At 47.7% G+C, this 17,058-nt stretch overlaps 1 protein-coding gene and 1 long non-coding RNA gene across 5 annotated transcripts; one reads left to right on the top strand and one right to left on the bottom strand.

The window, feature by feature from the left end:
• Positions 1-1,146: 1,146 nt before the first annotated feature.
• Positions 1,147-4,180, bottom strand: LOC140652397 (uncharacterized). 2 transcript variants are annotated; one of them, XR_012042766.1, is made up of 4 exons: positions 4,044-4,180; positions 3,336-3,467; positions 2,628-2,773; positions 1,147-1,861 (listed from the first exon to the last, which is right to left on the bottom strand). It is a non-coding gene; the product is annotated as an uncharacterized lncRNA (long non-coding RNA). The 2 variants fall into 2 exon arrangements; XR_012042765.1 differs by lacking the exon at positions 3,336-3,467.
• Positions 1,565-15,258, top strand: TLR2 (toll like receptor 2). Of its 3 annotated transcripts, XM_072863105.1 has the most exons (5): positions 1,565-1,710; positions 2,501-2,556; positions 7,379-7,658; positions 10,914-10,990; positions 12,856-15,258. In XM_072863105.1, the coding sequence occupies exon 5, from the start codon at positions 12,860-12,862 to the stop codon at positions 15,236-15,238; it is 2,379 nt and encodes a 792-aa protein (XP_072719206.1). In that variant the 5' UTR covers positions 1,565-1,710; positions 2,501-2,556; positions 7,379-7,658; positions 10,914-10,990; positions 12,856-12,859; the 3' UTR covers positions 15,239-15,258. The 3 variants fall into 3 exon arrangements, with proteins under 3 accessions (XP_072719206.1, XP_072719207.1, XP_072719208.1); XM_072863106.1 differs by lacking the exons at positions 1,565-1,710; positions 2,501-2,556 and adding an exon at positions 4,774-4,851; XM_072863107.1 differs by lacking the exons at positions 1,565-1,710; positions 2,501-2,556; positions 7,379-7,658 and having other exon boundaries at positions 10,610-10,990.
• The last annotated feature ends 1,800 nt before the right edge of the window (positions 15,259-17,058 follow it).

Raw genomic sequence — 17,058 nt, 5'->3', positions numbered from 1 at the left:
CTGCTGGTGTCCTGTGGTTAAGCCCTCACTCTGATCTCCTCTGCCCACCTTTTCTGCAAGGCTTAATCCAGTTCCTAATCCCCTGGCTCCTTCAGAAAACATGTCCAGAAGAGGAGAAAGTAGCACCCCCTTGTCTTCTGTATCGCAGTTGTAGGAGCATTTACAGAGGTTTGGGGAGCCCTCAGGTTCCAAAAAATCCCTTCTGCCACGGGACTGGAGCAGGCAGGGGGTACCTGCCCTGAAATTCCCTATGTATCCTGCTTATTGTAGGAAAAGGAGCAGTTGTGACAAGTTGTCTCGCATGCAGATTTCCCCCTGGCAGAGCCCCTCGGGCAGAAGATGATGGCTTTCCGGTGCGGGAACGGTCTTGTCCTGCTGCCCGCCAAATGCAGGCCGGATTAAACGTGTGTGCTTGTGGCGACCCAGCTCTCGGCTGCTTCCCCATCGGCGGGGACGGGGAGCTGGGGGATCTCGTTGTCTCTGGTCTGTCCTGTCTTCTGCTCTGTCCTGTCTTCTGGCTTTCCGCCCTGGAGGAGGGGGATTGGAGCACGGAGGGGTGGATGCAAGCCCCTCTCCGAACAGACAGCCCTGCAGCACCTCAGCGCCTTCGCTACCTGATTCCCTCTTTAAAATGCAGTAGGGGTCCGTCTAATTAGAGAGTAAATACAGCGCTAAAGGCACAGCTTTATGTACGTGCCAAAAGGTACAGGGAAAAGCAAGGGTCGGAGGGGCAGGAAAACCCCTGGCTGGACTCTGGAGCAGAAAGCGCAAGACTTTAAGGACAAAACAGGACAGAGAAGCCTCCGAGGCACGGTGGTGAGCCTCTCATCTCGCCGTGCCTCGAGGGCAGCTGGGGTGAGGCTGTTGCTCAGCCTGTATTTCCAAACGCTTGCACAGCCAGGCGTGGCGGTGGTTGCGCAAGGCGGGCTGTGCCAAGGCGGGCTGTGCCAAGGCAGGCAGTGCCAGTGCCCCGCCAGCCCCCCGGCAAGCCCCCCATCCCGGCTGCCTCCCATGCTGGGGGTGTCCTTCACCCCTGACCTGCCCCCGGGGAGGTTTTGCTCCTCTTGGGATGGCAGGATCTGGCCTGAGTAAGGCTGATCCTTGGGAAGACCAAGGAAGATCTATTAGTAATCGCCATTTCTTTATTTATTTTTGGATATTTCCTGGTTTCAGTGTTGTGCGATGTTTACCAAAGATGACCAGCCAAAGTAAACAGCCTGAATGAAAAACCGCAAATGAAAAAGCCAGCTGCACGGCAAATGCTGGTCCCTTGCCCTCAAGTGCTTTAGTCTTTCAGATTAGGTGCTCGCTTGCCGTTCTCCTGCAGATAGGCTTATAAGGAGTCGCCCTGAGACAAACCTGCCTCCGTATGCAGCCACTGGCAGAAAGCTTAGGCAGGTCTGGAAAGACTCTCTAGCAAGAGGAGGGATTAACATGCCTGCTTGTTAACTTTGGCAGCGTGTGTAGTCGTCGTTGTGCCAGCAGAGTTAGGGAAAGCAAGTGGGGAGGGATTATTTTATGATCGGTGGCGTTCCTGGGGGATGGGGGGGTTCTTCTGGGGACTTCCTAGCAGGAGTAAGAGGCAGAGCAGAGCACAAAGCAGCTCCTTCACGGCTGGGAGGCTGTTTCGGCAGGAGGAGCGGTACGGAGCCAAAACGGATGGAAACACTCCCTTCTCCCTTAATCCAGTGGCAGAGCTGATTACCCAGAGTGAGTCAGTGGTATCGATGTTGTCCTGTTACTTGGCGAGAAGTTATGAGCTCACAGGTTTTTGTTGTCCAGCAAACCAGCTTGCCAGCTCCTTGCCGAGTTCCCCATGAAAGAAAAGGGGCTGCCCAGCACGGAGACAGGATTTCTCCACCTGCAGAAACAGGGAACAAGTCAAACTCATTCATAGGCTGTGTTTCATCCTGACAAGTTGTGAGGAAAACTTATTTTACAGGAAAAATTAGACCTCCCAACAGTAGGAGAGAAGAGCCCAGCCAGCCTTCACCGTCTCCGTCCCTCCTCCCATTACTCTCTGCATTTTTGTTAGTGACTTTTGAAAGATGCTATTCAACTGGAAGGCTTTGCAAACATCAGAGGGGATGGAAACATGGAGACACCAGAGAGGTGACTGAGAGGGAGTCCTCTCAACACAGGGCCATGCATCTCGGTATGCTTTGCTTGGCCTTTTGGACCCCGATGTGAGCTGGGAACAAAGAGTTCAAGGAACCAACCCCAGAGAAATAAAGTACTCTGGAGGACTGATTTTAAAGGAAATTTGTTGAACCTATTAATCATGGAACATACAGGAAATTAATTTAAAATGATGTCATAAAAATAGCACATGAAAGAAGTGCAAATGTAACATAATTTCTATAAATAGAAAAGAACCTTTATACTGACACTTGTGTAAGTTATAAGCTGAAAACAAACCAGGTGGCCAGTCTATTGGGTAAGAGTTGTTAAACTTTGGATGCTAAGACCCAAAGAAACAAAGATCTTCTTGTGCCCGCAGGTGCAAACGTCATGGTGAGTTCCGTGTTGGAGGAATAGCACCTGAATTGATACAAGGTAAGAGGGTGCATCTAATTTGATGCTCTTTCCCACAGTAGAGCAGATGTAAGGTAGACAAATTTTATTACCCTATGGTTGTCTCTGAAGCAACTTATTCTTGTCCTGTAGTTCCAGCTGTTGAGATGAAAGTTGGTTGTTTTTACTGCTTTTTTTGCCTATGATATTTCCTTTGATTCCTCTTCCTTTGATAACTCTTCTGTCCAAAAGCTGCAAACTACAAACCAAATTACTTGAAAGCATGAGTTACCATGCATCCTACACTTATTAGAGATCTACTAAAGTCTTTTTAGCATTACTACAACCCCCTGTTGCAATCTTTGTATAGGTTTCCTACTTGTTTTCAGGTGAAGAGCGGGGGTTTTTTTGTTTTGTTTTCTGTTACCCTGTGCTTGCAATCACCTATTGCACCGGGGTTTTGGTCTCTGCTGGAGTTCCTACGTCCTGCTGAAAGGTCTACAGGGTTGGCAATGTTCCTGGACCATCGCTATTGGAATAATGGGACATTGCTAAGAAAGGACTATTCCCTCCCAAGCCCATGCCAGTGCTGCCTGGCCTGTGCTCCCTTTCCTCAAACGAACACCATGACCTGGCAAAAACTGCTGGGTTGAAACAAAACCTGAAGAAAGAAAAGCAAAGCAAAGCATTTCCCATCAAAGCTGTTGACTAAACACACCGCTCTGGGAGAGCGTGGTTGGCTGCGGTGGGGCTTGCCGCAGGTGTCTCCAGACCATCCTGGACATACCTCCATTGACAAGGCACAGCCATGCCTTACGTACCATGTCCAGGTAACTTTGTTTGGATGTTAGAGAGGAATTCAACTCAAAGTTTGTAAATGTGGGTATTTCACAGTAGTAGAAAGCACGATGTTTTGGGGGTTGATCCCCCAGTATGAGGTGTTTCTGTAGATACTGTGACAAAGACAAAAAGTCATATTGCAGTACAGGCACAAGAGTTACACCGTCTGTTCTGAATCTATCACTGCTAAGCTGGTACTGCTACACTCAAGAAAACTTACAGAAGAACAAGAAATGCAATCTGAGGATAATTTAGGAGGAATGATTAAAATAGCTGAGTCTGTACTTGAAAATCAGCTTGGGATGTCTGTTTTCAATCATGTTCAAGTCTGGAAAGTCAGAGAATGGTCAGATATTGGAAATATCTAATTATTTGAAGATGTTTTGGTGGCTCTGTCAGATTCAACACACACTTTTCAAATACTTATTGACATAATTTTATGATCAGGATTTTAATTTTTAGTAAAAATGATTTTTTCATGGGTGCTTACAACTCTGCGTATTCAAGCTTCTAAAAAGTAGGTTTAAAAAATTATACAAATGCAAAAGAACACAATAGAAATAATCCCTGCAAGAAACTCACAAAGCATGTCATTTTTCCACTGCAGAAAAACTTGGAAATAGCTCATTAAATTTTTCCTAATTTTTTAAAATATGGAGCTTTGATAGGAGATAAATCAAGAAAAGTACCTGCACTGAAGAAAGAGCTTCCGAGGTCTTGAATAACTGAAAATAACTTGAATAACTGAAAATAAAGATTTGAAGTGGACTGGTTTTCTCTTTCTGAAATGCACTGTCATCTCTGAAATATTTCATGGCATCAGGTACAGAGGGAGGCAGCAGTTGAATGCAAAGCCTGAACTGCCTGTGCAAAATATATCCTGGCATTGTCTTTTTTGGAACGAATACAAAAATCTTGATATTTTTATGGCATATGATAATGATCTGATTCATTTCCTGCTCAGATTCTTGCCCAACGGTTAAACACAATTTTTTTTTTGGTATAACAAGCAGTTAAATATGTATCTCTGCATCCCAGCACAGTGTTTTCCATCTCCATACAGGAAACAAACTCTAGCTGGTTCTGCAATGACTTGGTCCCATTCCCAGGAATGTTTCCCTTCCATTAAAAAAAAAAAAAAAAAAAGAAAAAAGAGAAAAAAAGAAAGCACTTTTTCAGTGTATTAGCACTACATAGACCTAGGCACACAACGCGTCCGTGCACTCCTCTCAACGAGGCAAGACAAGGTTTGCTGGACCTTTCCTGCACTGAAGTGCACCGACGTGCATGTCCCTTTGTCCAGCCTCTCTCGAAGGAGCTTTTCCTCGGAGCTGAGTGAAGCCGTTTTTCCTCCTTGTGGGAAATTCCAGTGCTGGGATGTTAAACCCTAACTTCCTCACAACAGCCTGCCGGTGATGGCTTGCATCCGGTGGGCTGTGACAGGGCATTTTCTTTCCCGGTAATCTGAAATGAAGCAGAAGCCGTCCAACAGCGAACGTAAGAGATCCCGTTCCTCTCTCTCCCCAGCCCCCCGCAGAGCAGCTTGTGCCTTGTAGGGCACGTGAGGACCCCAGCCCTCGGGTGCCTGCAGTGGCCCCGGTGGCCAGGGACCCGCTGGTGGGACGGTGCCGACTCCGCGTGGGCAGGTTTGGTGCCTCCTGGGAGGCCAGAGCCGAGGGTGGTTGCGGATCCGTCTGGAAACCTGCAGAATTCTTGTTTTGAAATAGGCATGGCACCTTGCTTTCTTAACATTTTATGTCTCCAAATACCTCTCTGGGCAGCCCGTAACAGATGACCTCTGTCATATAGTTTGGGGTACAGCACAGCAAACTGATCGACACAACAAGAGTGCGATATATGTAGAGCAAAGAAAAAAAGTCCTTCAAAATACTAAGTGAGTGGTACTTTGGAAAGCTACACAGAGGTATTTCCTGAAGGTGTCTAAAAAACTGAAGAAGTAGCTTTGTATGTTGATAATGTTGAACCAATTAACAGTATGAAAATTGCAGAAAATATATTCAAAGAAAATGTGATTTCCAGATTATGTCTGTTTTAGGGGATGGATCCCCAGCAGCAGCAAGCTGGGAGCCCATTTGCCCAGGTGATGAGAGGTACATTCGGGCTGACCTCTGAGGTCCCAGTACCGTGATGTTTGTGTTTCAGGTTCCCGAGTCCTACAGCCTGAGTAGGCTCTCTGTGGAGTGCCTGTGGAGAGCCAGGGTTATGAACGTGGGAAGTTTAAGGGCCGGTACAACCAAGCTAGCCTGTAAGAAAAGCTGAGGTCAAGGCTGCTCTGAGCAGCCTCTTTATGGGTCTTGGGCACCTGCCCCCACGTGTGGTTCCCAAACCTGCATCTTCTCTGGGAGCTGGACCCCTTCCGCAGGGCTGCAGCAAGCCCTGGGCAGTGTTCGGAGGAAGTTATACTCAACCAGATGTATTTCCAGACAGACCTCTCCCCCACGTGCGCCGGGGGAGTTTCATTAGTTGTTGGTATCAGTTTTATATTTTGCCTTACTCCCTGCAGCATGCCAGGAAGTCCCGTGGCAGGTATGCCCCAACGCGGGCACCTTCGATCGCCCTGTGTCCAGCGTTTGTGTGCGGCTCAGCTACCCGTCAGCGTGCTTGGCCGGCGTCCGGCCCCACGCAGGTCTGGGGAGCAGGCAGCGATGGCTGGGGGGACCCATTCTGTATGAGTCGTCTCAGAGTTCTCATTTTGGAGTAACAAATTTGCGTGGTGCTGATAACGGGCTTTGGTGTGTTTGTCATAGTAGTCTTCAGAACAGGGGGCCAAAACTTCCTGTAGTATTTACTGTTCTATAGCTGCATGGTAATGGAAAATCCTAACGTTCCTGTCAGAAACAAATTGTTTTCACCCCACCTAAAGTGCGAAGTAAGAAAGGAACTGTGTTGTCCAGCTTTGCCTCCCCTGCAGGCTGCTTTCTGTTGATGCAATTTCCTTGGGAGCCAAAAACTCATCAGGAATATTTTGACAGAAATGAGGTCTTTTCTCTTGTTGAATCACGCTGGTGCAACTGTTCTAGAAAAACAAAACTTTCCATATTATTAGAATAAGCTTTGGTGTCTTAGCCTGCAAACTTCCCTGCTAGCTGTTCCTCTGTTAAGGCAGAAAATCGGCATCACGTTATTCCGACTGAATGCTTTCAGAAAAGATATGATAAAAAAACCCTCACAACCCTGCTTCCTTGGCAGAGGCAGTCCCGAAGGCTGGCTGTTGGATGAGTGTCGTGGTTTAACCCCAGCTGGCAACTAAGCACGGTGGGATGGGGGAGAGAATTGGAAGGGTAAAAGTGAGAAAACTCCTGGGTGGAGATAAAGACAGTTTAATAGGGAAAGCAAAAGCCGCACACGCAAGCACAGCAAAGCAAGGAATTCATTCACTCCTTCCCATGGGCGGGCAGGTGTTCAGCCATCCCCAGGAAAGCAGGGCTCCATCACGCGTAACGGGTACTTGGGAAGACAAACACCATCACTCCGAACGTGCCCCCCTTCCGTCTTCTCCCCCCAGCTCTATATGCTGAGCATGACGCCATATGGTCAGGGATATCCCTTTGGTCAGTCGGGGTCAGCTGTCCCAGCCGTGTCCCCTCCCAGCTTCTTGTGCCCCCCCAGCCTCCTCGCTGGTGGGGTGGGGTGAGGAGCAGAAGAGGCCTTGACTCTGTGTCAGCACTGCTCAGCAGGAACTAAAACATCCCTGAGTTATCAACACTGTTTCCAGCACAAATCCAAAGCATAGCCCCACACTAGCTACTGTGAAGAAAATTAACTGTATCCCAGCCAAAACCAGCACAATGAGTAACTATTTACACAGCATTATCACACTCTGCCACAACAGTAGGGCGAGGAGAGCCCGGAAGAAAAATAAAGGGAATCTGCCCCTTTGCATTTAAACTTTCAGTCTGAAGATCTAACCAAGGGATTGAGCAGCTGGCAGGGTAGGCCTGATACAGAACACGACAAAGTTTAAATTGTTTATTTTTCATTATAATTTTCCTTTTTGTTGCAGTTTGAAGATGAATGCCCGAAGCCCTGCAAGTCAGATTAAAGCACAGGCACCAGCAGCGCATGCCAAGGCTCTGCTTCCAGGACCATGAAAGGATGCCAATCCGTTCTGCTTTCAATTACACAAGTATCATACTTTCTGCTCCAAAGACTGCAAGCACAGATTTGACCGCTTTTCCTCGCCATCCGTTTCCAGGGGGGGTTAGGAGAAGAGTGCCCCGGGCTCAGCCCAGCTGGCACCGCTGCGGCCGAGCCGACGCGCTGGCACATCCTGGTTACCAGGGGTAAGTATGAGGAAGCAGTTTTGCGCTGCTTGCAAAGCTTTGGAAAGCGTTTCTGCTCATATCGCAGGCTGGCCAACAGATTCGTGAGCTCCCTTCCTTTTCTACTGCTTCTGCCTTTTCTTCAGGGCAGGGGTCTGGGGCAGGGTGTCGCCTGGGTTGGGCCCCTTCTGCACTGCTCACTTGTCCTTTCTCAGCAGAAAAGCAGAAAGCAGCTCTGAGTCTGGATGCTGACGTACAGGAGGAATAAGAGGAAGGGAGGGAACGGCTGCAGGATCCTCTCATGTAGGGCTGAGGAGGGGAAGTGCTTTAAAGAGTGCGACGTGCCCAGATACTGCAGGAGATGGAGAAGTCGGTGCCTCTGGCTGGCAGAGGGGAGAGGGCTGCAGGACTCCAGCAACCAGAGTCTGATCCTAAAGCCACGTTCCCTGAGGAACACAACACGGATGCAGAAAGAGGAGGCAGTGGGGATATAACAGTGGAATAATCCTTGCAACTCTGATGGCAGACTGGCTGAGGACCAGCGTTACCACTTGGTTTTCGGGTTTTGATCAACAAGTCCATCCCTGTGGGGTTCTGTCCCACATAAATATGCTTCTGTTTCTACATCTGTTTTGGTCAACACTCATCTAATACAGGCCCCCCTCGCTGGTCGCTGCCCTGTCTCGCAGCGGCAGTTTCATGGCGGAGGGGGGTTGCGGCAGGAGCCTGTCCCTCTGCCAGCAGAGGCAATGCAGGGCCCTGGATGCTGAGCAGGCGGTAGCTGGGGGTCAGGGAAGAGCTGGCTGAGGGAAATGCGTGCTTCTTGTGCTGCTGTCGGATAAACAGGAATATTTAAAGCAAGAGAGCTTCAAAAATGATGACCACAGCTCTGTCTTACCCTATCTATCTGCTGACAAAGGCTTGTGTGGTGTCTCTGCTTGGAACATCTGCAGTTGCAAAGGTCAGGCTCGTTGCAGATCTGTGCCCTTCTGCTGGGAAAAAGTAACGTACTGGCACAGGGGGAGGCACGTGCCTTTTTTTAACACTATAAAAGAGGAAGGATAATCATAGCTTAAACTTGGAGGAGGAGAGAAAGCACCCACAAGATGCAACTTTGTTCAATGCTAAACGTGGAGAAAAAGCAGATGAATGGTATTCTCACCTTAAAAGACAGCAGCTTTCTCCTACTTTAGACTCTTTGATTTCAAAATAAGTTGGTTTGAGTCTAGGCTGCAGCTCGATTTGGAAGCTGATGCTGTGGGAGGCAGGTGGCTGGTACCTTGCCTCTGTGTGTGGGGCAGCTTGTGGAGGGCATTTCTGGCCACCTTGAGCATCCTCGGACCTTCCTGACTCCGGATAACCTGATAAATTCCTGACAAATTGACCTGGAATGAGAGAGAAAGAAGTTGTGCTGCTTGTAGGCTTTTTTCCCTACTGATGGAAACAGGCAGAAGGCGCACCCTGATTTCTTGGCTTTTTAAGCAGCTTGCTGAAATGAACTGCTTGGTTTGTGAACGGCATGGGAAGGTGGGCAGGGTCACTCCAGTCTTCTCTTTCCGAGAGAAACCAGAAACCCGGCCCAGTTCAGAAGCGTGATGAGAGTGGGCTGAGCCTGGATGTTAGGAGAGAGCCGGTACTTCTGAAAAAATAGCTGGCGCTTACCTCGAGTCTCTACAAATGCGTGGTGGTGAATCTGTAGCAGATAGAAAAGCATGCCCATTTCGCATTCAATGAAGTACATGGCCTCATAGGTGGTCTTCTTCTCCAAAGCACTTCACAAATTTAACTATATTTAACTGTATCAAGGAGTTGCAATTTGGATGGCAAAAACATATAGGAATGAGTCACATCAAACTCTAAATTAACATTTTTAAACATTCTGAAAACTGAAAGTCTTCCCTGTTGAAGAACAAGAACCATTCCAGCAGAGAGGTGCTAGAGGGAAGGGGTAGCTTTGGGGAAGTTGATGACATCCCTTCGCTAAAAGACCATTTCCCTTCTCTGCTGCATCCCACAGCTGCTCTGTCTCTATTTTAAAACGTTGTTATGCTTATCATCTATCCTCTGTAGCAGACAGAAGAGACAAGGGTTTCTCAGTCTTTCAATTAATTTTTTTGGAAAGCATCAAGTTCTTAACCTAATGTGCAACGCTAATTTCAAGACAGTGGGACTGAAGGTTGCTGTGAGACACACTCGGGCTTCTGCTTGGGCTTTGCCACCCTCGAGCACACAGATGCTGCCGTCTGACACGTGGCAGGTGGCAGGAATCTGTCTGTCTGTCTGCTCTCAGGCAGGTACCTCTCGGTGCAAGCGCGCAGCAGATCGTGACAATTTCTGCACACAGAAAAAAAAATGGAAACTGCAGTAAGAAGGTTTGGTGTTTGAATTTACTGGCTTTCCCTTTCAGAGCTGGTAGGAAGACTCCCTACCCCTTTATGCATGCAGCATGCTTGGCCGTTTGACCAACCGTGTGTTTCCATTCAGTCAGGCTAAAATAAATATCATCAAACCTCCCCTCTCAAAATTGCCTTGGATGTTTACAGAGGGATACTCTCTTTCAAACTGTCTTATTTTTCAGACAGAGCATCATTCCCATTCTTACGCATTTTCTATTTGTTGGTGCCATACGACTGTGCTGTCCTAGGAAATGAAATGATGCTGAGTGTTTCTCTAGTACCCTCTTTCACTAAACAATTTGACTCCGACATTTATATGCAGAGATGTTCCGTTGCTCAGTACTGTTAACAGCCCCCCAACGCATAACCAAACAATAAGTATCGACGGTAGAGATGCAGGGAGGTGAATGCAATTCTGCCTAGGAACGATTTCTGCACTTAATGCTGGAGGAAGTGATTGTGACAGGATGACTTGCGCAAAATGGTTGCATCAGCCTTTCCAGCGATGGGCGATGACTGGCAAAGGGAGAGAGATCTGCCAATGAATTTCAGCTTGCAAAGAGAGTGCGAACACAATCCGTGCTCATTTTTGTGTCCCTAGTCAGCAGCAGTGATAGAAGTGGTTGAAATGTGAATTTGAAGGGCAGTGTCATGTGTGCCGGACAATGCCGAACTCTTCAGAAGCCATGGTTTCCTTAGGGGAGCAGCCGCTAAAGAAAAGCCACGCAAACTGGTATGCTTCACTGGCTGAGTAGAGGATGTTGGGAAACTGTCAACATAAAGTTTTGTTTGAGGAGCACAGGCTGAAATATTTTCTCACTCCGGGACTGTCGTCACATCAGACCTGCCAAAGGGTTTCCAGCTTTTGTTGTACTTGCAGGTATGAGGTGACCACTTGGATCCCAGAGTACACAGTCAGCACACAAGGAGACTGAAACACAGCTTGCAGTGCACAAGGTAAGTATTTACGCTCTGCTTCTTCAGGATTTGGGGCTACTGTTCGTCTGCAGTACTGGAACTGTTTACAGCAGCTTGTGAGCTTTAATGAGCGACTTATTTTCTGGTGTAGCCAATGGTGAAATGTTCTTTAGCACCTGTGGCAGAAACACAGCCCTTCTGTAAATTAAAATCAGTATTGTTGTAATTATATCCACTGTTTATAGCGTGATGGTAACATTCAATTCCCATCTATTACCAGTGTTGATTTACAGAAAAGGGTGATAGACTTGTTTGGTCGCATATCAGTTCTGCCTTTCCAGTAAAGAATGTAAATTGCTTATACAGTGTGTAAAAGGGTGTGCCAGGAGCCTACGCAGCTTTGCTTTTAGAAGCCCTGAGGCTGGTGAGACTCCATGCGGGGGACCCCAAAATCTCTTCCAAGAAAGTTTGCAGTGGTGGAAGCCACAGCCCACTCGAAGGGCCGAGGTGGGGGGGACATGCTTTGTTCGGGCTTCTGCCTGCCGGGTAGCCATACTAGATGTGCAGGCTGATGCTGCGAAGGCTGTGAGCATTTAAAATCATAGAATCACAGAATCATTTAAGTTGAAAAAGACCCTTAAGATCATCAAGTCCAACCATTAACCTAACACTGCCAAGTCCACCACTAAACCATGTCCCTAAGCGCCATGGCTCCATGTCTTTTAAATACCTCCAGGGATGGTGACTCAACCACTTCCCTGGGCAGCCTGTTCCAGTGCTTGACAACCCTTTCGGTGAAGAAATATTTCCTAATGTCCAGTCTAAACCTCCCCTGGCACAACTTCAGGCCATTTCCTCTCGTCCTATCACTTGTTACCTGGGAGAAGAGACCGACCCCCACCTCTCTACAACCTCCTTTCAGGTAGTTGTAGAGAGCGATAAGGTCTCCCCTCAGCCTCCTTTTCTCCAGGCTAAACAACCCCAGTTCCCTCAGCCGCTCCTCATCAGCCTTGTGCTCCAGACCCTTCACCAGCTTCGTTGCCCTTCTCTGGACACGCTCCAGCACCTCAATGTCTCTCTTGTAGTGAGGGGCCCAAAACTGAACACAGTATTCGAGGTGCGGCCTCACCAGTGCCGAGTACAGGGGCACGATCACTTCCCTAGTCCTGCTGGCCACACTATTGCTGATACAAGCCAGGATGCCATTGGCCTTCTTGGCCACCTGGGCACACTGCTGGCTCATATTCAGGCGGTTGTCAACCAACACCCCCAGGTCCTTCTCTGCTGGGCAGCTTTCCAGCCACTCTTCCCCAAGCCTGTAGCGTTGCATGGGGTTGCTGTGACCCAAGTGCAGGACCTGGCACTTGGCCCTGTTGAACCTCATACAATTGGCCTCAGCCCATTGATCCAGCCTGTCCAGGTCCCTCTGTAGAGCTCTTCTATCCTCAAGCAGATCAACACTCCTGCCCAACATGGTGTCATCTGCAAACTTACTGAGGGTGCACTCAATCCCCTTGTCTGGATCATTGATGATCTAACCATCTTCCCCTGTTCAGGGTTGAAACATCCAGCTGTAGCTTCGTTGCTGAGAGGAGGCATAATGTGAGAGACGTAAGAGGTTAGAGCCATAGCCAATACGCATACGAAAAGGCAGGACCTTGAGAACAGTCCTTTATGGCTGTTGAGACATGATATGGCTGTATTCCAGAGATGTTTGATGCATGCCATGTTTGCAGGGCTGAGCAGCTGAAGTAGAAGAGGAAGACTAATGTCGCAGGATAACTCTTACAAGAAAAAATTTGAATCTGAACTTCATAATAAAATTGCACAAGTTTTCAATTGTTTTCAGTTGCTGTTCAAAACTGAAAATCGACACAACCTTCTCTCATTTCTGTTTCCTACAGCAAAATGTTCAACCAAACAAAACACAAATCAAGAACTACACACACCTGGCGAGTGTGGGCCTTCTACATGGTCTTAGCTGCAAACCTCTCTGAAGAGCAAGTGCTGAAGCAGGCTTGTCCTTCATGTGATGCCACTCAGCTTTGCAACTGCTCTTCCCTGGGTTTGGACTTCATTCCCCCAGGGCTCACAGGCAAAATCACAGTGTTAAACCTGGCCCACAACAGGATAAAGCACATCCGATCCCAGGACCTGCAGCAGGCTGTGAACCTGAGAGCCCTGCTGCTGCAGTTCAATGAAATCAGCTTAATAGACATGGACTCGTTTCACTCCCTCGGGAAACTGGAGCTCTTGGACTTATCAAATAACAGCTTGGCTCACTTGTCTCCTGCGTGGTTTGGGCACCTTTTTTCGCTCCAGCACCTCCACCTTCAAGGCAATTCCTACAGAGACCTGGGGAAAAACTCCCCCTTTTCTAGCCTGAGGAACCTGAGCTCTCTCTACCTGGGCAACCCGCAGTTCTCCACGATAAGGCAAGGGAACTTTGAGGGCATTGAGCTTCTCGACAAGTTGTGGATTGATGGTGGCAATCTCAGTCAGTACGAGCCGGGAAGTTTGAAATCGATTAAGCAGATAAATCACATGATCATAAACCTAAGAAATACTAATGTATTCTCAGCAATTGTCAGGGACCTTCTGCACTCTGTCACTTGGTTAGAAGTGAGAGAAATAGCATTCAGTATACTTGCTGAAATGCAACTATTGAGAGTCATGTCTTCTTCTTTTGCAAAGAAAATTTCTTTTAAACAGACCTTATTAATAGATGCTACCGTGCCTGAGATTGTCAGCATTTTAGAAGACATGCCAAAATTAGTGGAGGTGGAGCTGATAGACTGTAGACTCTTGGGAACTGGACGATGGGCAATACAAATTCAAGCAAACCAATCACAGACTGCTAGAGTTCTGACAATAGAGAAATTATCCATAGAAAAATTTTATTTGTTTACAGATCTTCGGGCTGTGGAAGGTCTACTGTCTCTCCTTACCAAAGTCACAGTTGTAAACACCAAGGTCTTTTTGGTACCATGCAGACTTTCACAACATTTTCTGTCATTACAGTATCTTGACCTTAGTGCAAATTTGCTTGGAGACCAGAGTTTGGAGCATTCGGCCTGTCCTGGTGGTTGGCCCTCACTACAAACTCTAAATTTAAGTCAGAATTCACTGAGTGACTTAGAAATGACGGGTAAAAGTTTGTCTCATCTAAGAAACCTAATTCTCTTAGACATTAGCCATAATAATTTTGGTGAGATTCCAGATGTGTGTGAATGGCCAAAGAACCTGAAATATTTGAATCTCTCCAGCACTCAAATTCCTAAACTAACAACTTGCATTCCCCTGACGCTGGAAGTTTTGGACGTTAGCGCTAACAACCTGAGGGAGTTTGGACTGCAGCTCCCATTTCTCAGAGAGCTGTACCTTGCAAAAAACCAGCTGAAGACCTTGCCTGGTGCCGCACCCATTCCTAACTTAGTGGCCATGTCAGTCCGAAGAAACAAGCTCAACAGTTTCTCCAGGGAAGAGTTTGAGTCCTTCAAGAAAATGGAGCTGCTGGATGCCAGCGATAACAACTTCATCTGCTCCTGTGAATTCCTCTCCTTCATCCAGCACCAGGCTGGGATAGCCCAGGTGCTGGTGGGGTGGCCAGACAAGTACGTCTGTGACTCTCCCCTGGCAGTGAGAGGGGCGCAGGTTGGAGCCGTGCACCTCTCCCTGATGGAGTGCCACAGGTCCCTCGTGGTGTCGTTGGCCTGCGCCCTGGTGTTCGTGGTCATCCTCGTCCTCGTGGCCGTCGGCTACAAGTACCACGCGGTCTGGTACCTGAGAATGACGTGGGCATGGCTGCAAGCCAAGCGGAAGCCCAAGCGAGCCCCCCCGAAGGACATCTGCTACGACGCCTTTGTCTCCTACAGCGAGAACGACTCCGACTGGGTGGAAAACATAATGGTGCGGGAGCTGGAGCAGGCCTGCCCCCCCTTTCGGCTCTGCCTCCATAAGCGGGACTTTGTGCCCGGGAAGTGGATTGTGGACAACATCATTGACTCCATAGAGAAGAGCCACAAAACGCTCTTTGTGCTGTCCGAGCACTTTGTGCAGAGCGAGTGGTGCAAATACGAGCTGGACTTCTCGCACTTCCGCCTCTTTGACGAGAACAACGACGCAGCGATTCTCGTCCTCCTGGAGCCCATCCAGAGCAAAGCGATTCCCAAGAGGTTCTGCAAGCTGCGGAAGATCATGAACACAAAGACCTACCTGGAGTGGCCTCTTGAAGAAGAGCAGCAGGAGATGTTTTGGTTTAATTTGAAAATAGCTCTAAAGTCCTAGACAGGGACATTAAAGAATGAATATATAGCAAATGTACTCTGGATTTGTTTCCCTTGCCTGTTGGTCCCATCACCTATCTGTATCTTGAGAATAGAGAGCTGAGCTACTGTAAATTCTATTACTTGCTGTGAGATTATTTTCTTTTTGTAGCCATGGTTGTGAATTGTTGTACTGGTTCGGGCAAGAATGGAGTTAATTTTCTTCATAGTTGCTCCTATGGTGCTGTCATTTGGATTTCTGACCAAAACAGTGTTGATAACACAGGGATGTTTTCGTTATTGCTGAATAGTGCTTGCACAGCATTGAGGCCTTTTCTGTTTCTCACACTGTCCTGCCAGCGAGGAGGCTGGGGGTGCATGATAATCTGGGAGGGGACACGGCTGGGACAGCTGATCCCAGCTCACCAAAGGGATGTCCCATACCATATGGCATCATGCTCAGCAATAGAAGTTGTGGGAAAGAGAGAGGAAGGGAGGACGTTCAGAGTGATGGCATTTGTCTTCCCAAGTAACTGTTACGCGTGATGGAGCCCTGCTTTCCTGGAAGTGGCTAAACATCCGCCTGCTGATGGGAAGGAGTGAATGAATTCCTTATTTTGCTGTGTTTGCGCGCAGCTTTTGCTTTACCTGTTAAACTGTCTTTATCTCAACCTACGAGTTTTCTCACTTTTATCCTTCCAATTCTCTCCCCCGTCCCACTGAGGGGGGACTGAGCGAGCAGCTGTGTGGGGCTGAGCTGCCTTCTGGGGTTAACCACAACAATTGTCTACACACGTTAATCAGCAGTGTTAGCAAAAGCTGTTTCATTTAAATATTTAATGGTGAAAAGTTGTTTAGATACACAGCTATGTAGTTTATGTATCTTTATCTTTGCAAAAGCTTTAGGAGAGAGCCTGCCTAGCCAAGGGGTTTTCTGCATTCTTTGTATAAACCACTTCTAATCAAATGCAATAAAAGTTAGTTTATGGAGCAAGGATTTTTTATGGAGCTCTCTTAGTGGATCTAAGGACTGATTCTCAGCAGTATGTCACAATCACGGGAAGTTAAATGTCCAGATCTCCTGAGGATCGTGGCTGCAAGGCTTAATGTAAAAATGCACTTTCACACTGTGGTCCTGGCTGTTGTAGCATGTATGTTCTATGGCAGACAACTTTCTCCCAAGACACCTATGGAGGATGATTTCCGTCTAGTTTCATTGTACCATATGTGGAAATAGATACTTCAGAGTAGGGTCCAAATAGGGTCCAATAGGGTCTGACTTGCTTAAATGGAGTTTAAGCTATTCTCAGCTAGAATGTGGGAAACACTAATATATATGTAGTCTTCGAATCCAACACCATACTATTCTCTCTGATCAGCAGCCTTAGCACAGGCACGAAAAGGGTGTTTCCTACCTTTCTGCTCTCTCTATAAACATAGTCCACAAAACCAGAGTGGGTAGAGAGCATCCTACTTCAGACATTGTGTTTGCTATCAGCTGGGGCCATCTTTTCTCGAGAAGATTGCTGGGACAAGGGCCCTAATTGCTGAAAAAGTGGAATAAATGGGAGACACTGGCACCAGGCTCTTCCTTCAGAGGTGATTTAAAAAGAAAGGGGTATCTTAGGTGATACCTGCCTTGCAGCCACAGGAAATTTCAGATGAACACTAACAGCTTGAATCTGGTAGGCCAGAGGGACAACTAACTTCTGGATCAGTTCAGGGCTTATGCACAGCGTAGGGCATTTCCAGGCATGTACAGAAGCAGACCTTAAAAGCCTTCACATGGAAAAGCCTACAGCATTTTGCTGTATCTGTGATGAGATCATGTCCAAGTCAGTG

This window comes from Ciconia boyciana, chromosome 5, assembly GCF_034638445.1.
Source record: "Ciconia boyciana chromosome 5, ASM3463844v1, whole genome shotgun sequence".
NCBI classification, from domain to species: Eukaryota; Metazoa; Chordata; class Aves; order Ciconiiformes; family Ciconiidae; genus Ciconia; species Ciconia boyciana.
This window is presented reverse-complemented; position numbering and strand designations above follow the sequence as displayed.